Below are 25,684 nucleotides of genomic sequence, written 5' to 3' on the forward strand. Positions count from 1 at the left end.
ACCTAGTAGAAAGGAAATGCTTTTGAAAATGTCCCCAACAAAGGTCACTTTAAAATAAATAAACAAACATACTTTCATACATCAAGTACTGGTGATGTTTTTCCCACAAGTACGTTTACAAAAATGTAGAGTAGCACAAAGCTGCTTCAGGGCCATTCGGCAGTTTCCATTGCTGTAAGAATATCTGTATGATAGTTGAATAATGGTGAGGATTTGGACATCTCTGATAATACTGTTGTGTCTGCACTTAAATTTTGTTAAAGTTATCACAGCTGATTTATAATTGTGACTGATGTGCCTGTGAGGATGCCAAAGGCCTGGAGAAAGCAGATACCAGCTCTAGCTGTATCTTGAAGAAGTCTACATATAATGCTAATCCCTGTTTTCTGAGAAGTTATGTTGGTTCTTGCAGTGTTCAAAGGTATCAGTACTTGCCCATAGACAGTCACTTCCACCCAGTATGACACCAAATTCTTCATTGTTGCAGCAGATACTGTTTTGGGGAAGAAGAGGGAAGCAAAGGAGCAGCTCCATGTTTTCTGTTTCCTTGTTTTCATCTTTTTGTGGGGTTGCTGGAGCTCCATGCCTGACTTTCAAGCTTAGTGTATTTTCTTGGCAATATCAGTAAGCAACCCATACATGCAAAAACCCCCATAATTCTAGTAAGAATCTTGTAGCTGGACTGAATGAAGAGATAGTTTCCAAGGACTAGTAGGGAGAGATTAAAGGGTTATATGCCTGCAAGATCAGCCAGCAGAGAGGAAGGTGTTGTCAGATGTCAATAGGGATGCTCTAGAAAGAATGTGTTTCTGGCTAGGACAGCCTCAGAATGGTGAAGGTTAAGATTGTGATGACTAACTGCTTTCTTTTAGTGAAACAGTGGATTTACATTACTCATGGAAATGGCTTAATTACATGTGTGCTTTTTTTGCGCCCCCCCCCCCTTTTTTTTTCTATGAGCAAAAAAATGCTGGAAAGGGATTTTGTTTTGTCATTAAATGAAGTGATAGAGTCTGGTAGCAATGTTGAATATTTGAAATGAGCATGGGAGTGTGTGTGTATCCCTTTCTTAAATTCTCTTCTGTGACATAATGAGTATGAAAAGAGCACAAAGTCAATACTGTGTGTCCTGCTGCAGCCTTTACATAATACCTTACCTTGAGGTGTTGTGAAAACTTATCTATTCCAGGTTACATCTTTCTGCATTAAATGTTCTTTTTATCTCAATGGAAGTATGGCTTATCTGATTATTAGGAAGCCAAAATGTGTAAAAAAAACCAATCTGTGAACCCACAGTTTACACAGCAATGGTTGACTTATGTGCAGACTCTATTACATACATGTTGTAGGTAAACGGATGCAAATGAATGCAGCTGTAAAGTCAAGCTTATTATGAAGATAAACATTAGCATTATTTGAAATGTAATAAAATCTGATGAAAGATGAAGAACTTAATATTATTGAAACAAACCTTCAGTTAAATTGATTTGAGAGATGGCAGAGCCTGCAAGTACCTCTCATCTGATCTGGTAGTTATCTAAAAGTATTAATTTTTTTCTGCAGATCATCTAATACAAGAAATGTGATTGTGGGTTCACCGTTTTTATTAAGATTCTTTGAGAGGGAAAATGGAAAGGAAAAAAAGTGCTTTATATTTTTCTTAGGTTCCTGACATTATAGATTTCCTTTGCTGGGAGCATATGGCATAAAGGAGCACATCATCATTGCTAACAGAGAGCTGAGATTCAGGAGTTAGTTTTGTGATCTAGTTATTTGGGCTGCTTAATCTGTTTTTCTGCATAAAATGTGGTGGAATTGAGTGACAGGGAAATACAGTAGTTAATCTTTACTATTAGTTACTGCACATCAATGAAAGTTACCTTTCCTTGAAAATAACTTCAGAAAAATTTCACAAATATGAAGACTTGGACAACAAGAGAAGATGGGGAGAGAGGGGTTGATTGGGTAGGAGAAAGATATCTGAGCTGAATAGGGCTACAACATAAATGTCTTTATGTATAACCTGTGCTTGTGGTGAATTGCAGGGTTTCCTACATTTTGTTGTGTAGCAGCCTACCAAATTAAACATTATAGCACTTGTGAACAGATTTGTTACGCCATCCATTTCCTAAAGCCAACATTTTCAAAGCACTTTTGTCATGTGGATGGTGAAGGAAATGTAGGTCACTTTTTTCCCCTCTCTCTTCTGGTTTTCCTGCTTTATATAGCAGTAAATAGACTGTTTTGTCATAAAGCTTTTTTACCTCTTGCGTTTTGCTTTGGCTCGATCTGTCCTAAAGATCTTCTGTCTTGTACCCGATGATGGTAACAGTAGAGTCTGTAGCAAGGCTAGTCTGCAGGAGTGGAGTTTGTAAATGCAGACCATAACAAAACGTGCTCACTGCCGAAGCAAGTAAGTAAACTAGTTGTTAGCCTTATTACTCAGGTTCGTTATTTTGGAGTGTGTTGCATATGCAGTGCTGGTAGACCCGTTGTCCTGAAAGATTCCACAGGCAAGTGAAGAACTAAACTGCAAAGCTTTTCAGAAGCATTTGATACTGGCACGACTTCCCACAGATCATTTGAATGTGAGAAGAGTTCAGCCATGCTTAATGACTTTGCTGAACTGATTAAAAGTGTTGAGAAAGAAAACTTTTCTTCTGTTTAGAAACTTCCTTTTTCTTTTTCCTCTGTGCTACGCCTCTGTTTTCTATGGTATGCCTGCACATATTTTATGTGCATACAGTTACCAAGCTGCCCCTTCTATGTCTATTGCCTAGGAAAAAAATTCTATTTCCATTTAATTTGGCAGCATTATTGTTATTAAACTAAGCTGGGAATGGAACTTGACCCTTGATAAATATTGGAATAATGTGAAACAGTAATGCATGATACAGCCTGAACAGCTGAGCACCATAATTTATGGGCAGGGCTACAAAGTGGGAGGACTCTGTTTTGCCTCTGTATAGGTATTCTGGATTAAAAGCTGTTAGGGAACAAGACTAAAAACTGAGTATAAAATAATAACTTAATTTCAGATGATATGCAATTACAACAATATACAAAAACAATTTAGGGAATTTAGAGACTGTATTCTGAGTTGGTTGATGTCAGTGTAATCCCTTTTCTACATATCTTAAGCTGCTTAGTAGGTTTCCAGTGTTACATCATTGTAACAACTTCCACCAAACAGGATTCTATTTCTAAATTTATGGGGCATATGTTGTCCATGTGGCAAACTTGATTGCTATAAGAAGCTCCTGACCCCTCTGTAAGTTTGCAAGGTTTTCATTGTGCTTGTTACATGTTTATATTTAAGGTAGCACCACGTATGTTGTCCCAGGTTCTATAGAAAGGATCCAATCATGTACTGCAAACTCTGTTAACCTGCTAGTTCTCAAACAAAAACAAATATACAAAAACTTTGAAAATAAATGTTTATTTTTATTTCTCTTTATGGAAAGATTTGTAAGTGATCACAGGCTTCTGTGCCCTTTGCCATCTATATGTATAGGAAACCTGCGAAGAGATCTTTTATTTTTAATATAGGGCAATGACTTGATTATCTGGCTTTCAAATTATGATAATTTGGAGAACTTTTTAGAAGAGTGCAAGAACCATATTTATTTTTCCAAATGTAAAATAAAACATTCCTTTATTGCAAATCTATGAATTCTTTGCTTTGTTTATATAAAAAGTGAATGTTTTACTTTCTATTTTCTTGTGTTAGCAATGCCCTCCTCCTCAATGCTATCAGTAGCAGTAGCTTAAATGGGAAAACATACAAGCCAAGAAATAAATTTAGAAGCCATTGAGAGAGCTCTCTTTTAAATTTATTTCAAATTTTTTAGGTGGTATATAGGTATTTTCATCCATCTGTTGAAATTTCAAAATTGTTTTTGCTTTGCTTAATACTCTATAATTAACTTTATTTCCCAAATTAATTACTAGTGGCTCCACTACCTGAGCCTCCTAGAAGAAATCAGTGGTTTATATATTTGTTAAAAGTTAGATAGCATAGGCCATCTAGCTATAACACACCATTTTTAATGAGGATTTTGACATGACCTAGTAGCCTATTGCTCATATGAATGCATTTCTTCAGTATGAGATTATATTTGGACTCACCATTTGTTTTTTTGTTTGTTTCTTTTTGTGTCCTTTCTTCCTCCCTCCTCGCCCCATTTCCTTACAGAGATCAGAATATTCTGGATTCTACTCTGGAATATGTTAAGGTAAGGTACCATTTCTTACCCTCAAAATATTTTATTCGGTATATAACCGGCACTGCCAGAGCATTTCCAGTCATTTGTAGTTCAATAGCATTTCTGTCTATCTTTTTCTACAGAAAAAACTAATTATATATGTCAGACTATTTTTTGCATGCTTCGGTGAAATACTTGTGGGTGTTGTGCTTTGGGTGTAGGTTGTATTTTTATATTGGGGCCTCTTTTCAGTTACATGGCGACTACCTATGATCTTGCTTTTGTTAGCAGATTAAAAGAATCCATATTTGTGCTTATGGATTTCTGGGGAAGTAAAGGAACACATATGAAAAGATCATAAAAATGTCAGATTTAGGTTTATAGTTTTAGCAATATACTTACTAACCTTACAGTTAAAAATTCACTTCTGGTCCAAAAAGTAACTGGAATACTGGCAAAATTGTAAGTTCTGTTTTCTTTTTATATAAGATCAGAGTGCTGAAAAAATATATAAATGTGTATTTTGTTAAGAGTAAATAAAAAATACTCTGCAGCACTCATAAATTTTATTCAAAAATCAGTCCTGGATTGGCAATATAGAAACTTTGGAAGAAGCCTTAGGGCTATGATTCTGTACTGAGAATCTCTTGCAGTGTTGTAATTTCCACTGAATTAGTACCTTTCAATGTGTTTCATTTAAGTGAATATTATTTTTCAGAACCTTGAAAGAATCTGGCTTCTATGTCATGTCTCTCAACAGTGGGCTTCTTTAATTGTTGGGATTTGCTCCCTGTCTTTTAGAAGACCCTAATCTTCTGAAAAGTGTCTTATAAACACAGGTTATCCTTGAACGTAGGATATTTCTGTAGCTATTCATGTGGACAGCCTGAATTTCTCAGACACCTGAATTTCTGCTTCAGGTTAGAGTTCGAGTGAGGAAGAGACTGAGGAGAGTCAAATAGCTGGGTTCTGCTGCTAGAATTCTCTCTGCGAGTGTTCGTAGTTGAGGGAAATGGAGAGGTGCCCAGATTAGGGTTCAGGTTGATCGAAGAAGTGAACTAGGAGAATGTAATGCAGTGTTGAGAGGGGACTGCCAAAGGAAAGTGCCAAGAATTAATTTGCCTGAAAGTGTGGAGGGGTCCTCTGCTGGACTTTCTGCCTAGGGTTGGAGTGGAGATAGGAATTAGGGTTTGGAAGAAGAGAGGGGGAAGAGCAGAACACAAAAGTCTGAAAAAGGGGCTGCGAAAGGACTCTGAGGACTGCTGCTGGAATTCTGCTCTAAACAGTTAGCTCAGTGTTGCAAGGTCCCTGGCCTCAATCCCAGCCTAAAGTTGGGATGTGGTAAAGTAGCAGAGACAGAGAAGGCCAAGAGCCTTCTGAAGAGTACTGTAGAAGAGGGGATGCCAGAGGCAACAAAGTGGTGGACATGTTAATTGCTCTATTTAATTTACTGTGTCTCTTGCACTATGCTGTACAGAGTACATTGTTACAGTTTTAATAATATGGCCAAGTAGAAGGCAGAGGTTTCATGTGCCAATTCATCAATATGTGTGTCTTGTCTTGTTGCAGCAAGTTCTGTATTATAAATGTGGTTTCTGATCTTTTCAACTTTTCTAGTAGAAGCTTGTCTTGGACTCTTGTCAGTAGCAGGGGTGCTAAGCATAGTTATTAAAACTTTGATGTTGGGGAGGAAAGCCTGGGGAAAAGAGACTTACGAGGGAGAATACGAGGGTTACCATCCCCTTCTTTTCTCCATCCTCTTTCAGTTTTTCCTGTCTATATCCCTGCCTTTAGTGAACTATGCATTTGGTCGCCAGTTCATGGGTATTATAACAGGAATTCTAGACAGGAAATCTTGAACTACAACTTTGAAAAATACGCAGAAATTGCTTTCTAATAAATATAGCCCCACAAAATGTTTTTTGGCTGTAAAAGTCCAGGTTGCTAACAAAACCAATTCCACAAATGAATTCTTACACCAAAAAATGATCATTAATGCCAAATACAGAAGGACTCGCATCAATAATTTTTTTATCAGTTTACTATGACTGTAAAAGATGTGCCTGAATTCATAACAACAGAATCTTGGAACCCCCTTTGTTGGCTTAAGTTTCAGTAAGTATGTGTTATTTGTCTTCTATAACTTATCTTATGGTAACTATTATATTAATGCTTATAAATTTTCCAGATCCTTGAATAAATTATGATGGTAGTGTTATTCAGGTATAAACTGCAGAACACTGACCTACTCAAGTTACAAAGCTGAAAGAACAGATGTTGCTTAAGTGGTGAAAAAAACCCTTTTAAATGAAGAAGAGAGAGAAAACAACATGAGCACTTTTGGGAATCCTATCTATCCTATATATTCAGGATACCAAAGTTCTGAGAGACAGATTCATATTTCTGATGCACAGGAAAATATAGTTAGTATTGTCTCTAGGCAGAGAAGTGTTGATTGACTGACTGAAAACACATATAAACTTGAGTATTAAGCATGTATGATGTATCAAGCATGCATCAAAACCAGCACTAGAACAAGCTAATTGTACACAAAGTCTTGATACTGATTCTTGTTTCTCTCATCTTGCTGTTCAGACTGTAAAGAGAAGAGAGACTTTGGATTAATTTGCCTTGTAAAACATTGTTTTATCTTGAACATAGTACATGGCACAAATTTAAGTTTTATTAGGGTAGTCTGGCTGCTGGTGGTTTTACCCAAGAGTTACAGTCCCAAGCAAAGTGTACTATGTCCAGGCCCTGAGGGCACTAATTGGCCTTAAGTATCCAGACCAGCCTCAGCCTCACTTAGGACCTCCACCCACACCAAATGAGCAAGGGCTCCATTTAAGCAAGGTAGTTTTAAAATAGCTAGATTTAAAAAGTTATTTAAAAAGAGGAAGCTGGGCACAGAGCTGACCCTGCAACTTCGCAATTGCAAATTAGCACTGTTTCTGCAGTGATGCATACATGCTACTTGAGTTTCTTGTGAGTCCTGTAAGAAAGATAATGAATACTTGTTCAGAGTGTGCTCCTGCTGGGGAGTGATCAACATCTCTTCAGAATTGGACTCTATTGTAAATAGAATGTGGAGAATTCATTCAGGTATAAGGAAAAGTAACATGGTTATTTTTTTGATTCAGTGTGCTGTGTTTCACAGTGAAAAGAATATCATAGTGTTTATTGTGGCAATAGTGACTACAGGTGTTGCTGTACAGGGCAGAGAAGTTGGTGGTAAACTTAGAAGCTGACTATATCAATTTGCTTTTTATACAAACCTTTCCCTGCTAGTATCTGGTGACTAAAAGTAATGTAAATAATTCCTTGTATTTAGAAATATTCTGGGCAGAGGAGAGGCAAAATAAATTGTTTTTTTCTCCAGTTTTATTCTGTTCAAGATATAAGACAGGAAGCACTGATTATAAAATTAATCCTCTGAAGTTGTTTTTTTACTCTGTAAAGGTGTACTATGGTTTTTAATACTTGAATCTAAATCACAGCTCTCAAATGGCAGTTTCCTGCATCTTGAATATTAATGTATTAGTTCATTCAGTATATAAAGAGAGCTAATTATGCAAAAGCAAGTTCTAAGGAGAAAAAAAAAAAAAGTACTGATTTGCTGGAGTCTGAATACTGAAGCGTCCCGTATGGCTTCAACCCTTCCTTTGTCTTCACAGTATTGCTGAAACCATGGTCACAGTTAAATGGCTCTTTCAAAAACCCTTTTACGGTAGAAGAGAAAACAAGCCAGACTGCTTTGAGTAAGGCTGCTAACCAAGTCATGAAAGAGATTTACAGACACAATAGCACGTTGTACATTCTGTGAGATTTTTACAAGTTTTATGAGCCAAATAATAGATCCATTGGTAGTCTCAGCAGGTTCTTCCCACACCCTGAGTCTGTACATGCACAGAACAGACTCCTGCAGGGGAGAAAAGATCAAGTGTTGGCAGCTTTGAGTGTGTCAGGGAACTTCTTGTGAGTCATTTTGATCAGATTCATGTGAACTGAAGATAGCTTTCTGTCCCATTCCTATTCACTATAAATACTTCAGGATCTTTTAACAGAAGCCTGTGCTGTAATCATTAAGGCTGTATCAGGATGGAAAGAAAGAAAAACAAATTTCTCTCCTCTTTTCATGGAAACCTTTTGAACATTTCCTGTGCAAATAGTCCTAATAATTACAGAAATACTTATCAGTGATGAGTTGTTGATGAGTATTATTATGGCCTGCAGTTTTGGAGTTGTATTTTAATCCATTAGCAAAAAAATTACAAAATTTGTGACTGATTGTTGGCTCAGCATGGTCATGAGGGAAGTTTATATTTAGATTCAGTTTATATTTAGATACAGACTTGAAAAAGCTGTCACTAGTCTAAGGAAGTTACAACTGCAGAAAAATATTATTCCCCTGTGAAGTTCTACTGAAGAACTCGTTTATCTTAGTGTTCATTTTTTTCCCTACTTTTACTCTTCCTTGATTTTGTTAGAAAGCAAATTGTCATAACAATTATTGCCATTTGTGGTGGAATTTGTGAGTGCAACTGAAAATAAAATTTTGATGACATTCCAATGTCTTGGTCATTATGTGCAGCTTTGCAAGATAGGACAGTATTTTGTGGTTTAATTCAACTTCAGGGAGCTTTGAACAGGTGATGAGGTTTATTGATGCACAGTTTATATAGTTAATTGCACAAATTCATAATATTGCAGATGCCAATCACATATATGTGTCTCTCAACATTCTAATGGCTGTGCCAAGAAGCTAATATGGTAAGACTACTATCCAAAATGAAGTTTGTATGTGTGTATGTACATTTGGGAAAATTTAGAAAAAAAATCTGTCAGCATGACAAGCAGTCACAGTTTGGGAAAGACTTCTTCCTAATGACATTGAAATTCCATTGCAAGGAGCCTTTTGTAGACATGGAAATATATTAGAGAAACCCCCACCCCTCTTGAAAAGCGGCCAACTACAGTGTAATCTGCTCATGAGCTGCTGTGTATGACTCTCCTGTGGAGACTTGCCTGTTGAGATGCGAGTTGTGACTTGTGAGCAAAAAGTTTGTTGGGTTTCTGCATTGTCTGAGAGCATTATACATTTAGTATCTGAGTTTGGAGGCATGTCTGACACTAAGGCACCAAATGATCAGGAGGTTCTTTTTGAATCTGTAGCCCTGGGGTTTTTTCCCCCCCATTTTGCAACTGCAGCAAGGGCAACAGTATCACAGAAGGTGGAATTATCAGATGGAATGTATTTTGTTGAGGAGAAAAGGAGTATGCCCATACAGCTGACTTTGACTTTACACGTCTCTCTTTGTCATTACAGATTTGACATCCAACTCACAGATCATCATTGGCGTCAGTGATGTTTCAGTTATTGACCTTTTTTTCCATATTTCTTAGTAGGAACTGAAGCTTAACAAACATCACTCCACAGCAGTTGCCTCTTTCTTACAAGCTGTATAATTCAGAAAGATAAGATCCTGGTAGAGCTAATGTAATGTTAAATACATATATTTATCTGTCTCACAGTGAGAACTCAGTTTTGATGCTCGAGGGGTAGTTGCTAGTTATACAGTGCCCTCTGCTGGAGAAAAAACAATATAAGTGTTTAATTTTTTAATCAAGTTCTGGCTATTAGAATCACATTTTTCATAATAATTTCATTGTAACTTTTGTAGTAATAAAAAGAGTCTGTAGCCTGACTGTTGGAAGTTGGCTGCTTTTCTCTTCAGAGGCACAGAAGGGGGGAGGAGGGGGGAAGATTCCCTCCCTCCCCACCATTAAGTTATAGAAGTAGGTCCTAGAGGGAACTTGAGAAATTTCTTTGTTGGGGTGTCACTGAGATTGTTATAATAGATGTTCTGATTCTTCAAAACCTCCAGCGAAAGAGATTCCATAGCCTTCCAAGATAATCTATTCTACCTCCCAATCTAGATTAGTCTAACAGTCTCTTCACTGTTACTGTGGAAAAGTTTTTCCTAAAATGTGATGTAAATCATCTTTTTTGCACATACAGGTGATTATTTTTGTGTGTGTGTGTCCATTTGTCTTCTTTTTGTTACCTTGTTTTAATTTTCTAGTGGGATAAGTTTCAGCTGTTGCAGTAAGTTGGACAAATCATCTTGTCTTGTACTTTTAATCCTGTTCTGGTAGTAGTCAAGTTTCGGGTAGTAGAATTTTTTCCTCAGCCTTATACCAGGCCTGTTTCTTACAACATGTGCCCTTTCTTTCCTTAGAAGGGACAACTGTTTCTTTCAAGTATATACCATAATTATTCCTAAAAGCTTTCAGCAACCCAGGAAAATTTAAAAAAAGACTTAAGGAGTTACATATATAGTTGAAATTCAGCAGTTCTCAGGTAGTTAATTCCCTAAAATCATTATGAGACTCTTGCCCTATTTATTTAGACTTAATGAAAACTTGTTTTATTTAATAGTTGTCCATAATTAGGGATGGAATCTTACACCCAAGTTTCAGTATTTTCTCATGTTGAATTTTGTTTGACTAACAGGCTAGTCTCTGAAAAGATGGTTGAGTCAGCAGTTCTGTAATCTTTTGGGTACAAAGTGATGTATAATCTAAGCTGGTGTTTGCAGTAAATATGCAGGAAGTATGATTCTACAGCTCTGCAAGACAATGCACTTTTCAGTCTACTGTCCTAGTTCATGTTTTCCTAGTGGAGAGATTCCCAAGTTAGCCTGTTACTGTTTGGGGCTTTTTGTTCTTTTCCAGCCCCCAATTCCTGAATGACCTGATTAGCTCTAAGATTGGGGGGGGGGGGGGGGGGGGGGGGGGGCGGGGCGGGCGGGGAGGTTGTGGGTTGGGGTTTTCTTGGTTGGTTGGGTTGGGTTTTTGTTTGTTGGGTTTGGTTTGGTTTTTAGTATACTGTGAGGAGGGATTTTTTTTTTTCCCTTGTGAATGATAATCCTCATATGAATTCAGTCAAGTGCATAGTCCCTTTCTAATTATTGTGGCCTTTATTGTGATGTCTTTTAGCAGTGGCTCTTGCATTCCCTTCTCCTGATGCTGAAATAGAATTTAGGGTATTTTGCTTATGGAGCATCTTTTGTAATGCCGAGTGTGCTTTGGTAAATCTAAAATGTTGATAATTCTTAGAGCAGCATGCATTCTCTCTATTTGCCTGCTAAAGGTTAATCTTACATGTGTCCTATCATGAATTTGACCCTGTTAATGTCCGTATTCTACTTCTTTGTATTATTCCTCATTAACTCTTAAATTATGTCTGATCTGGAGTCATCAAAAGCTGATACATGCACTGAGATTGCACTGAGCTTTGAGTTGAAAACTGTCTATAAAATTACCTTGCACTAATTTCTTTGGCACCAGGAGTAATACTAGTGGCAGTAGATACTTTGTTGATCTTTTCAATATCTTTGTTAGATGATCAGTAACTATTATCAACCCTTATTCACAGATGAGAAACATAAGCTGGAAAGGTCTGAATCAGAAACAGGATAGAAGTTTTGATGTACAAAGAAATATTCTTCTTACAAGATCGTTAGAGAGAAAGTAAAACTTGGATTTAATTAATTACTCTTTTTCTCCAAAATATTAATGCCTGTGGCTCTCAAATGCTGACAGTTATACATTGCTATTGATAATACCGCCAAGTTAAAATGACAGTGTCAGTGAAAGGAAATACTAGTAAATGGTGACATGCATTTACTTAGCAAAGAAAGGAGAAAAAAAAGAGTGGCTTGTACTTTTAAGACATTGTCTGGTTCACCTTCATTTGTGATCCTTTTTTCTTGCAGAGTTATTGTATCTTCTATCAGATACTGTGATTGTTGAAGTGACTGTTCATTTCTGACAAACAGTGCTTTCCTGTACTGAATTAAGCCAAGGTATAATCCTGGACCCATTCCATTGCATTGCAGTAGGCACTGTATTGTCTCATTTGCCAAAAAAGAGCATGCCATTTCCCACAAAAGTGGTACCTGTGGGGAAGAAAGGAAGGTGCTGAATTATAGTATTGCCATGCCTAATTCTTTTCTACCTCATCTGTAGTGAACATTGTATCTATCTTGGTAAGAGCAACCCCATGCAGAGTGAAAAGGATCTGAAGATTTGAGTGGAGACCAAGCAGTAAAGTGCATAGAATTTAATCTGTTTGTAAAGTGAGTTTGTCTTTCTTTCCGGGTTCAATTTCTGTGCAAATACTTGTGTCAATTGACACAGAGAGAAGAAAAAGCTATATTTCTGTCTGTGTGATGGCATCAGGTGGAATTCTTACAGCTTACAATAGGCTTTTATATACATATATGAATAGGTGTGTAGATATATATAAAAGATATGTGTCACACAGAGAAATTTTACTCCTTTTCATGTGAGATATTTAAACTGTTAAAAACAGCAGAGATCTGACTATAATTTACCATCTTTCGTATTGATCTTTTCTTAACTGTTGCTGAGTGCTCTCTCTTATGTGGAATACTTATTTTTCTATTCATTTGGGGCTTTCAGTATTGTTCCACAGGAACTATGCCTTAAAGATGGTAGTTACTGATGTTGTTGGTTCCTTTTCATAATTTTAAAGATGGACTAATAGCAACAGCTGACTGGGACATGAAAATATTTAACTCCATAGCAATGCCTTACTGAGGTCGATTTTTAAATGTATGTAAGCATATGAGCCACAAGGGGGAGTGAGTATATGGCTTGTGGAAGGCAGATTATTAATAAGTATTTTGGGTACTTTAAAGCCTATGGAGGTAAAGCTCTTAATCTCTTGGAGCTGTGTTTATAGATTGTAATTAGAGTAAGACTGGTATATTGTGTGTGTGTCTGTACATCTGCCCCTTTTTGGAGACATAGTGTTTAGATACAGTTTGGCCTGTGGAGAGGGCAGCAGAAGGAGCATTAGTACGTTTCAGTTGGGATGCCATCTATTAACATGTGCTGTCAAAGGAGTAGGTTTGTCTGAGATTTTTGTATGTCAGATACTGTTAGGAACTAAGCACCTATACAAATGAGGGAGTATAATGTTATGCTGGCTATCTAGAATACCCAGAGGTCATTTGCCTCCATGTCCTCAAATCCTTCTGTTAGTAAAATGTTGTATAAAAGGGAAGTATTTTAGGGTATTCAGGAGTTTTAGATAAATAGCTGATTTTGAAATGCTTCCATTTACCCTGGTAAAGTAACAGAATTTTTTAATCTTTGAATTATATTTGGAATGGATGTAAATCTCAAACACTTTAGTTTGACAGGACTGTGGAGGCTTTCAGAACAAAAATCTGAAGTTAGCGATTGTTTTAATAGCTTCTTATATATGAGAGAGCTGTTGTACAGTCCAGCAAAGCTAAAGTTAGACTAATGACAGCTAAGTCAGCAGGAAAGAGAAGAAAATATGAACCATAAGTTGTGAACTAATTCTGAACAAAAGGAAATTCGTGCCTTTTCATATTTTCTTTCTTTTTTTTTTTCCCAATACAAGGAGTAAATTGAAGGAAAGACAGGTGAGACATTACCAAATTGCTTCGTGTTTGTACATGGGTTGGCAGACAGTAGATGGAGCTCAAGAATATGTATCCTAGTTTTTGGTAGGATCAAGAAAACCAGCTGGTGGCTGCTTAATAAGACGATGGCTAGTAGGAAAACCAGGCCTATTGCCAGATGACTTTAAAGTTTGTATGTTTTAGTTATAAAAGATTAGATTTTTTTCAAAGGTATTTGGATGTCTTAAAGTGCAAATTAGGAGCTAGTAGGAAGCTCATAAGTAGGTTGACTTATTATAAGTGCAGGTTGGGCACTTATTTCTTGTAGCTGCCAACCTGGATTTTTATGAGAGTCAGATTTTCAAAGAGATCTTTTCAAGCAGCATTGAAAACTGAATAGATGAAAATTCTGTTTTCTCACTATTCCTGTACAACTGCAGTGTATTTCTGACTTTGCCTCATGGAACTGTGATAGAGAGGAGGAAGAAATTATGCTGACCTCTCCCGTACCACGCCTGTGCAGTGTAAACAAGTGTAATTACAGTTGCAGCTGTATCTATTGACTTATGATCCGAAGTTGCGCCAACAACAGTCTGCAGGAAGTGAGGTTATAGAAGAGTCAGTTCTATTAAGAATTGACACAGGAATGGTAGGACATGAGCTGGGTGGTGGGACTTTATGTGCCTATAGACAGTTGAGTTAGGAACAGATAAAAGTAAGCAAAACTTTCTGACAGTGTTGTCATCCCCTTTCTTCCGCTTATTCTACATGTTAAAAAGTGTTCCGCTGTAAACAGTTGGGCACTACCTGTATTTGGAGGCATCCCCAACAGAACTTTGTTAGAGGTGACAGGCCATGTCTGAAGGACTAAATACTAAGACTAAACAGTACTGGGCATTGTGAAGATATTGTTTGTGTGGACAATTTTTTTTTATCAGTTGTTGTCCCCTGTTTCCTGACTTTTTGTTACATTAAAAAGAACAAATAACTAGTTACAGAGAAAAGTCTTATGTATTAAATGAAGAATGTTTCAATCTGAAGATTTAAATGCTTTGATTTTCTTTGGGGTTTTTCTTTCAAATTTTATTCATATTGTACTTTATTACAACCTTACAGGTGATATTTTATAGCCATAGGCACTCACATATGCACTATGTAATTGGGATGTATCTGTATTCCATATGACGTCATTATCCAGTGACAGTGAGCAGTGTGCTCTGGATTGGCTGCAAGCTGTATCAAATCAGATCTATGTTGTTGACCTTTGTACAGTACACCATGTCTTCTTTCATTTACAGCTGACTTTCTGCCTGGATTGTTTACTTTGATTTAGTGGAGAGAAATCTAAAGCATTACATGTATTTCACTGAATATTGTTAGACTGATTTAAATGCTTAAATGATTTGTTGATGTAATACTAAGTAACAGTGGCAAGCCAACAATTCCCTTATCTAATTTAGGCTGAAATTATTTCTCTGTAATATGAAATCACAAATCATAATTCTCTGTGTGAATTATAAGCACTTCCCTGAACATGAGTGGTGTTTGGTTCAAAATAGCTTCTTGTAGATCTGCACACTGTGTTGATAACTCCAGACTGCTTATGAGTTTTTGAGTGTTTATGTTTTTACAGAGTTTGGTTGCTTTACTCAAGCCACTTACAACTTTGAAGCCAAAGAATTTTTTTTATTCTTATTATTTTTATTTTTTGTGATGAGAGAAAAGGAAACCAAACCCCCCTAGAGAAATTATTCCTTCATTCTATCTTGTTTGACCTGTACAATTAAAGCAGCCTAAGAGGATTCCCCCAGAACAGGTTCACGCTATCCACAGTGAAGGCTTCAAACTCCTGCATATGCAGTGTGCCATGAGTGGAGCTGGACACAGTTTAGGTGTGTCAGAGGAACAGTCCCAATATGCAGTGCTAGGTAAGTGTAATTTAAACCAGACCATGAAAACACCCTAAATAACTCTAGAGGCTTTGTATTAACACAGATGGCATCAGCAGAGACCCCTTAATTTCTCTTCCTGATGGACTATAAGGAACTCAACACAGAATATTTGATTGAGTGTCCTTAAACTCATGTGGCCTTGAATTCTATGAACTTAGAAATTCTTTCTTAGTAAACTTAGTTATCAAAACCACTCTAGCCAACCATCCTTAGAAAGAGATGAAGGGATTATCAGATATTGTAAGTTTCTTGACAAGAATCTTTGAAAACAAAGAAATTAAGCTGATGGTTGATCTGTTGATGCTGGAGAGCATTAGAAATACATAAATAGATTGACTTAGCAGAAAAATTGTATTTGATGTTTCTAAGGTGCAAGAAACAGATGGTTTATTTCTCATGTGCAGAGTCTAAGAACCCAAAGTACCAGCAAAAAGTCGCAGGACAGGAGAGTGAAAATGTGACTATACCATCCTTTGTTTCTCTGAGTCAATATTTACAAGTGTAAATCTTATCTACATATGAAGTGTAATTTGGAGCAGCCTGAAGGCTGTTCTCGATCATGCTGGCTGAAAACAGCTCCGTGACAGCCAGCAGTGCAGGAACTATCATACTGTCACCCAGAGGTTTCTCATATACTCTTAGAGATTCCTTCCAGTAGTCTTTATTTTCATACTGCTGTATCACAGTGTTGTGCAAAGGTTCTGGTTCTGACTCTTAAGAATGTGTCATCCATTCATTGAACTACATGTGCAGAAGTCATGTTAACCTTTAATAAAAAAAAAATCCCATTCGTTTTTGTTTTAAAAAAATTAGATTCACTATCTAAATAAAGCACCCTCTTTCCTGACAGTTATACTGTTGATAAAAAGTGTCAGCAGCTGCTGTATGAAATGGTACAGTAATTATTTTCTAAGGTTCATTATTTCTAGCATTCTCACAGCACATATAATTTTTTAATTCTTTACTTACTCCATTGCAGACAGGAAATAAGGAACTGGCAATTACCATTTGTAATTTATGCCCTGCTGTTCATGTTGAGCTGCAGATTTAACGCTTAAACTTTTTTCACTGCTGCTTAGTAACAAGCCTTTCATATGACACATAGACACGCTCATATTGATTATGTATTAAGCCAAATTTACTTTCCAGATTGAGTTGTGCTATTCCCATTGAAGGGGGAGATTGTGCGTACAATCCAGGGAATCTGTTGAAGATACACCCATTATATCTCTTTGCTCTCAGTAGGAAAAAGACAAGAGGGGGAATGTAAGTCCAGTTGAAAAGGTTTGGGAAAATGATTCATATGCAAAAACTTCATTCATTGCCTCCCTTGTGTCTTTACTACTTGTTTTTGGGGAAGGAACCATACTGAGAATTATATCATTCAAACTAGATCAACAGAACTATACCAGTAAGTATCCCTGGGTAAAACAAGTCATGCATGAAGTTACAAAACTAATAGGTCATTCTGTAAGACATGAATGTATATGTAAAGTTATCGAGGCCTGGAGAAGTATTATGTTAGCTAGTGAATTAGTTAATAATGGTTGGATTTGCAAGCTAGAACTTGACAAAGTAGGAAAACACAAGTACATAAAGGATACTGCATCCTCTCTATTGTCACAAGTACCGTATCATGCTACTATGGGGACTTGGGTGTTGTGTTTTTCTCTTTATAAAGTGCTTCATGTTGAACTCTATTAGAACTGCTACTCCAACCCTTAATTTTTTGGAAAGTCGGGGATTTTTATTCTTGGTGATGACTGAGAAACTTTGTCTAAATTCCAGTGTAGGTTTACTCATTACTAGGTCATAATACTTCTTGTCCTTTGGGGTTTTTTCCCCCCCATAAAGAACTCTACTCCTGTTTGGAGCCTACTTCTAATTCTTTTCAGAGCAAAAGTGGTCCACCTTATTTTGCATTGCTAAACCAGTTGGTTTCTGCTGCCAAAATAGATCAGTCATCCTAATAGCCCTTCTTGTCATCTGCTATAGTTTTGAGGTACTTGTCTTAATAGTTTCTGTACATGATATTCCAAATTAGTGTACTGTGCAATGATACTAATACTTTCTTGTCACCATTATAAAGCAGAAATGCCTCAACTGATGCATTCTTGATTTTCATTTCCCTTTTTGTAATTTCTCCCCCTCTTCTGTAAATTGGATTAGAAAAGGAGAATAATTTCACATTCTTGTATTTTATCTACTCATTCGTTGTCTAGTTTGTCATAAACTACTTGGAGAGGCATTTCCTCTCCCCAGCTGTAGCAGGACTTCGTCTCCAAAGAAATGGAAGAGTCTATTCACCTATTTTCAGCCTCTTTTATGAGCCAATCTTTCATCCTTTTTCTTGCCTGGGTAATGACTTTTTAGTCCGTTTAATGCTCTGATCTTTTATTCCTATGGAGTTTTCCTTTTCTCAAAAGTCACAGGCATAACATCCCTTCCAACCCAAACCATTCTATGATTCTATGGATGAGGATTTGGGCAATGTGGTCTAGTGGAGGGTCTCCCTGCTCGCAGCAGGGGGGTTGGAACTAGATGATCTTTAAGGTTCCCTTACAACTCAAACCATTCTATGATCTACATGTGGCTAAGTAGTCTGACTAGCTTTATGAACATTCTGGTTTTAGTGCTTAATTTGGTGCTACATACCTGCAAACCTTAGGTGGTTAAACATGTAAGAGAACTTTACACATCACATTTCCTTTTCCTTGTTAGCAAGACTTCTTTTTGGATAGGCTCTCCGTCCCGCTTGCCTTGAAAGGCAATGCACATTCTATGTCTTTTCTTTGCTCAGTGCTGCTGCTTGGTTTAGGTGCCAAGTCCCGTTGCTTGATGCAGGCACTGAGAGCACTTCACATTTTTCAGTCAATGTGGGAAGGAAGTACTCTATTATTAGTTGAGAAGTATTGCCTTGCAAGTAATACCTGAGGACATCAATAAGCATTTAATATATGTGCCCTACTAATTATGGAATATATTTGTTGCTGATGAAAAAGACAAGTAACTCTTCCTTTTAACCACTCCTTCAGACTAATTTATTCCTAATCTGAGATCTAAAATATATGTGATTTCTGGACTTTTTGGTACCATTCAAGTTATAAATGACTGATTTCTTAAAAGTATCTCTTTATTAAGTGTTACAGGCTTTCTTGTACCCCTCAATCCAGTGCATTTTATTTCCTTTCACCAAGTTTGTTAACTGGGCTGCTGTGGAGGTGAGGTCTTGTCTCTAACAGCTATTATAATTAGCCAAGTTACTTGCCTTTTTTGCCTTCATTGATGAGAGGGCCTTGAGGTATGTAGGACAGATTCTTTGCTGATGAGTAGTTTACTGGTCAGTAAGCTATGGACTATGTTGTCCAAGAGAATAGAATCACAGAGGTAAATAAAGCTGCTGTTTTTTATTTCGTTAGTGTTTATTTTTACTTTGCCAAATCAGACATGTTCTTGAATTCAGTTCTTTCTTTCTCTAGCAGTTTGCACATGCCCATGGGACTATTGCCAAGCTAAAGCTGTCCACTGATAGCTTTAAATACTAAAGGTACCTTGGTTGCACCACGAATACTGACCATGCTGACAGTGTTGGTTTCTTGCTATTTTTTCCAAGAACTGCTTACCAGAAGCTTTCTAATTAAAAATAAACAGATTTATCATTTTCCCTGGTTATCTAAGCTCTAAGGATGTAAGTCTTATTGGAGTATGAAGAGTAACAGTTGTCAAACAGTAATCAACTGCTTTTCTTCTTCGTTTTTGTCTTTTATGTGTTTTATGTGTATATTATTGATGATGCAGATAGAGACATTGCATGATTGAGCTGGAGCAACTGACTAAGCCTTTATCAGCACAGGGAGACAGTCAGGCATGGTATCTCATCAAGAAGAGAAGTTTGCCTTGAGCTAGTGGCTTAAATACATCTCTGAGCCAGGGGATACCAAGATAGAGGAGCGAGGATTCCACTGGTGAGTGAAACAGATCACATGAGGATTCTGGCGCGCTCTATATGGCAAGCTGGAAGCAAGCATGCCAGTGGCCACTGAATTGATAGTATCAGCTTCAGCTGTGGAAAGTGTCCCGAACTGATATGTGAGTAGCGAGGTGTAGCAGGTCTAGCAGGCAGTAGTGATACTACAGAGCTTACTAAACCTCTGAAAAACTGCTAGTAGTGATTGTTTATCTTCAGTCTTGAGGAACTACAAACAGCAGAACTGAAAATGCCGAAGGATTATAATGTTTTTCAAATGCTGATTGCAGCACTTTGCTGCTTTTATCATCGTAAGTCTATTATCGGAGCCAAGGTAGGTGCCCTTTTTCAATAACAGTAAATACACAGTGTGCTAGTCAGTAATGCTTTTGGTTTTTGTTCATAAGTGTTTGGTTTTATACGATGCTTGGGTACTGCGTGTTTGTGTTCTAAATAATATCTTTAGAATTCACCATTGTCTCAGAGAGAAGCTTAAACAATTTTCAGTTTTAGGAGCCTGAAGCTGACTGTCTTTATGTTTAAGCACCAAGTTTAAAATGCCCTGGTTTGGGACTTGCTGAAAAGAATTTTAGCAAAGTTTCAAGCTTTCAGAATTTAACTGCTCAGACCACTTGGTTCCCTAACTTTTTCACCTACTTACTGAAAACATAGGCAATTGTGCTCAGGAGCTAAGTTTTTTTTAAACATTTCAGACAATTTTGGAGTTGTCCTTATATTTTAGAACTTTTTAAATTACAAAATACACAAAATCATATGCTTATAGAATGGTTTGGGTTGGAAGGAACCTTTAAAGATCATATAGTCCAACCCTCCTGCCATGGGCAGGGACATCTTTCACTTTATGCAAAAATGCACTATATGCACTATATGCAAAGAAAAAGCATTTATAAACATTTCAAGCCATGCTTATGAGGTGTCTAAATGACTTGAGAGCTGAATTGTAATCAGTTGGGGTATCTAACTGCTTTTGAGGATCTGTGAGCTACACCTAAGCTTTTAAATCTTTTTATTTAAGATGCATACTTGAATTGTTCTTTGAATAATAAAGTGTCAGCTCTGTAAGTCACTGTGTAACGTGTATAGATTTTTCTGAAGCACTTGCAATGAGGAAGGATGTGAAAGTTTCTATCTTCTGGCCTGTCAGCTTTCAAACTTTGATGGAGGCACTTAAAAGTTGGGAACAGTTGCCCCCCTTCTCTCTCCTCTAGTGACTTAGCCTTTTAACTGTCCATTCCTGAAAGTGGGGCGTGGGGCTCAGTCTTTTGGGCACACTGAAAAAGTGACTCTGATCAGACCGTCTTCTCTTTCTCACTGGGACAAATGTCAGAAGTTATCATCAGAATAGAGAGCTAAATATGCTTTCCTGTCACTGTAATTAATTTTCATTTTCATTCCAATTTTAAGCATAAGGCTTAACTCTTCTGTTCTAAAACTTTAAAAATGACACTGGGTTTTATTGTTGGCTGTCAGAACAGTTATAAAACCGTTGTTCTTGACCATGCATGCCCTTTGTTTAACTTGGCATGAGTTTCTAATACCTAAAATAACGGTGGTGTTGTCATGGCAGTTTTCCATTTAGTCTAATCCATATAGTCTCTAGAGAAACTGAAACATTAATAGTGTTTGCTGTATGGAGGGTAAAAAATAAAACCTTTTATGTAGAAACAAATTACAGCTGAGCTCTTTCAAAAATAAGGTTCTATTTAAAGAGATTTGCAGCATTTAAAATAGATTTGAATGCATGTGTTCCAGCATGCAGATATAGCATTAGTTGAATCTGATGAACTGCTATTTTAAGAACTTGTGATGGTAGGAAACTGGGGTATGTTGCTGAAGAGAAGGTGGCTGTAGGTATAGAAACAGCTGGTGGTCAAATCAAGTAAGGTCTGCACCTTGGGGCCAAATGATGTACGTTCTGTGAAATGCCAAAGTGCCTAATATTGTATGAACACCTAAGCCTAAGTCATTGTCTTCTTACTTAATTTGTGAAAACATACCACTTCGAGCAAAATCAGTTTGTGTAATTAGATGAGATTAATTCTTAGTTTTAATAGTAATTGCACTTGGAATGAAATACCAAATTGAACCATAAATAAGCATGCTGAAGTCTGCAGCTACCTCTGAGAGATTGAGGGGTTTTGCTGCACTGAGATAAATTCATTGTAATTATGTTGTCCAATTTGATTGAAAACAGTATGTGGCCAAGCTCAGAGATGCCTCGTTGCATCCCATCAAAGTACAGGAAACAGTAGAGCACTTAAACGCTCACATTTTGCTATACTTAATTTTAGCATGTGAAATTAGGATCTCAATAGCAGATGTTTCATTTGTTTTCCCATACATTAATAGAAAATATAATGATCAGTGCAGAAGATCTGAACTTGGATCAACTCATTCTTCAGTCACAATGTGTCAGTACCTTTTACAATCCCATTTGGTTTTAATAGCTGTTTACAGTTAAGGTCAGCTTCTACATTTGAGAAAAATAAGGGGAAACTTCAAGGCAAGGGGTTCCTGTTTGTGGTTAAAATAAGAAAGTGAAGAGAGTATTCTAAATTGTGACTTATGCCGCTTCCAAGCCAAAATATTGTTCTTGAATTTTTGCGGTTTTAGGAAGTTAAGAATTAAGTCTAAATCCGTGATAAACTGTGACTTAAAAAATAAGGAGATCTAAATTAATAAATCTAACTTTGCCACAAAACAGGGTTTTTAAGTTCTGTCTAGTATGGTTGTCATGATTGGAGGGAAAGACCTTGAAGTTCAAGTATTTTCATTCTTAATTCTCTGCTATGATTCACCCTCAGCTGAAGCTGTGCAAAAGGAGAAAGCCACTCAAATTATCAGGACTGCCAAGTTTTAAAACTTCCAGCATGTTGATCTAGCTCATTATTGGGTAATGTACTAATACTATGAATGTGGCATGCGTAAGAAGCCTTTTACAAGCAGCTACTTATTGCAAGTGCCATCTCTTATCTTGGATGAGATGCAAACACTTTTTTATAGATAGTAGATCTTAATATTTCTTCAGTATGTGATGATCTAAATCTGTTTCACTGGCACCTCAGGCTTCATGTATCCAGTTTCAGCATGCATGTTGAGGCAGTTGGATTTGATAACGTGAGTTTACAAGTCATCACCACCCAGCATTATGAGTATGCCTTTTTGATGTTACATTTGTTGTTGTTGGAGAGGGCCAGACAGGAAAAGACTGACTTATCAAAATGATATGAAATTTTGTATAGCTCCCTGAACTTTGATTCTCCATTGTCTTGCTGCTGAGTTTGAGTTTTGATGAGTCTTATACTATATAACTTTTTTCCAGTTTCTCATGGTAATTTTATACAGTTCATCAAACTTTCATTGCAGTATACTCTCTATTATAAATATATAGATAGCATAGGGATCACTGGTGCTCTGTAAGTGATTCCTGTTTGATAGGAATGAGAACATTCTCCAGGAGATGTTTATGCATTATAACTTCTTGCTAATACCTTTCATTTAGGTATTTCTCAGATTAAAACATAAACCCACAGATTTTAAAGTCCTTTACATTCGGTAGTCAAAATCCCCAGGGTCACTGAGTGAGGAGATTAGGATTTGACTAACTCTAAACTCAGGATTTCTCAGGATCCGTATTCTAGAAATGAGGCTGTCCTCCTAGCTCTGAATGTGGTCACCTAGAAAATTAAGGAATTGTTCAGTGTAGTGTTGTAGTGGAAGATGGTTGCAGAGTCCACTAGAATTAAGTCTTCCCATTACCTTTAGTTAACATTAGACTGAACTTGGTACTTAAAGCCTTTTTTTATTTTCCTCCTCCCAAACAAATATCTCACTAGTTGTTAAAAAATGGCCCCCTTTCTGTGAATTTCAGGCAGGTTATAGTGTTCATAGTGGCAAACTGAGAACATTCACATGATGGAATTTATTTGGTTTTAAAGAGCTGTTTCAGTCATGATGGAAGTTTTCATGGTGATTTGTTATCTTTTCATCAGTAACCTCAAAAGTTGTCACCTGTTACCTAAACAAGCAGACAGAAATCTTGTGGCTTCAAAATTACCATTCTCCTGTATTAATCTCTCTAAGTAGTTCAAGATTTCTCTCCTGTATATCTCCTGTTCAAGATTTCTCTTCTGTATCTTGGGCTGCATCAAAAGAAGCATGACCAGTAGGTCAAGGGAAATGATTCTCCCCCTCTACTCTGCTCTTGTGAGACCCCAACCTGGAGTACTGCGTCCAGCTCTGGGGTCCCCAACATAAGAAGACAGACATGGAGCTGTTGGAGCGAGTCCAGAGGAGGCCACAAAGATAATCAGAGGGCTGGAGCACCTCTCCTGTGAAGACAGGCTGAGAGAGTTGGGGTTGTTCAGCCTGGAGAAGGGAAGGCTCCAAGGAGACCTTAGAGCAGCCTTCCAGTACCTAAAGGGGCCTACAGGAAAGCTGGAGAGGGGCTGTTTACAAGGGCGTGGAGTGATAAGACATGGGGGAATGGCCTGAAGCTGAAGGAGGGTCGATTGAGATTAGACATTAGGAAGAAATTCTTTAGTGTGAGGGTGATGAGGCACTGGAACAGGTTGCCCAGAGAAGCTGTGGATGCCCCCTCCCTGGAAGTGTTCAAGGCCAGGTTGGATGGGGCTTTGAGAAACCTGGTCCAGTGGAGGGTGTCCCTGCCCATGGCAGGAGGGTTGGAACTAGATCTTGAAGGCACCTTCCAACCCAAACCATTCTATGAAAGTTTATATATTATTTGCTCTATGTCTCAACCAACCTATTAAGCCACTAGAAAATAAAAATAAAATCTTGAAGAAGTTGGCAATCAATCTGTGCAAAGAGACTTTTATCACCCATTTTGTACTTCCCATTACTTAACACAGTGCTGTTAGAGTCCTATGTGAACTTTGTGCACTCTGTAAGATTGGAGAAAACTGACCCTGTGAAGAACGTTTGCCACAGTTGTAGTTCAAAATGTCCAAGTTAATCAGAAAATGGTTTCCTGAATTTAGAAACTTGCTTTTTCCCATTAGTTTTTTCTCAAAAACACTATTTCAGAAATAACTCTCTCTCTGTGTTCTTGTCACTTTGTAAGTTCTTGGACAATGATACTACTTTTTTGTACAGGAGAAAATAAGGACTGACCAGAATGTTTTCAAACAAAGATGGAGAGTCTAGGTCCACATAGGTATTCTTTTAAATGCCTCGTGTGAGGCTGTTGGTTTTAGTGACCAATTAGTAGAGTTGAAATGAAGTGAAATGAAATACATTATACTCATTAGAAATAAAATTAAAACATATTATAAATTGATGTAACTGTATATTTTTAAATGCTTGTATTGATAGTGCTAGACAGGCAGTCCGATCAGGATCACAAGAGCACAGGGTTAGAGACTTAAGAGTTCTCTGCAGCCAGTGAAGTATATCTTGATCCAGAATTGGAACTTTGACAATAAAATGTTCCTTTTCTGTATGACCAAGTTGATTGCTCTCTAGTGGTTAGGAAATAGAAGAATTTCGTTACTTGTTCACTTTTCCAGACGTTTTTAGTGTCCTGTGTCTGTGCATCCCCTCTCTTCTTTCTCCTTTCAGATCTTTGTCTTCCCTCTCGGTATTTCCTGTCCCTGCTCCCGCATCCCCTTCACATTTTCTGTTGATTGGTCTTTCTGTTGATTGGTCTTTCTGTTAAATTATCCACTTGGCTAAAAGCTATGTAAATCACACAAAATTTAAGTTTTTGCTGAATCACAAAGTATCTCCTCTCTCTCCTCATTTATTTGGAGATTCTGTAGGACCTAGTGATTTTACAAGGTCAGAAAGCTGTAGTTCAGAGTTCATGGTGCACTTAAGCAAACATAGCAGGCCTCCAGTGTTGGAGAAAAGATGGATTTGGGAAAATGCTGTAATAGATTTGGTTTAGATAGATAGAGTACATGTATTAAAATTTTAGGAAAGGTACTGGCTTGACTTACTTCCTCAATCAGATCACACTCCAGTTTTCACAGAGCTGTTCTCATTTACCCCTAATATTATCTCTTTTTCTTTTTTTTCTTGAAACCTTCAAGGCAACAGGAAATCAGGTGGTTCCAA

The 25,684-nt window shown here is 37.3% G+C and overlaps 1 protein-coding gene across 5 annotated transcripts in view; it reads left to right on the forward strand.

Annotated features, from left to right (window-relative positions):
* The window catches only part of BCAR3 (BCAR3 adaptor protein, NSP family member), a 109,050-nt gene that overhangs the window by 65,668 nt on the left and 17,698 nt on the right, over window positions 1-25,684 (forward strand). For 4 of the 5 annotated variants that reach the window (XM_054833794.1, XM_054833795.1, XM_054833793.1 and 1 more), the window contains one exon: window positions 4,196-4,235. In XM_054833794.1, coding sequence (XP_054689769.1) covers window positions 4,196-4,235 — 40 coding nt within the window. Of the gene's footprint in view, window positions 1-4,195; window positions 4,236-19,777; window positions 19,920-25,684 lie in introns of those variants that run through there. The other variant, XM_054833797.1, reaches the window with a different exon arrangement.

Source organism: Grus americana, chromosome 8 (assembly GCF_028858705.1).
Source record: "Grus americana isolate bGruAme1 chromosome 8, bGruAme1.mat, whole genome shotgun sequence".
NCBI lineage: Eukaryota > Metazoa > Chordata > Aves > Gruiformes > Gruidae > Grus > Grus americana.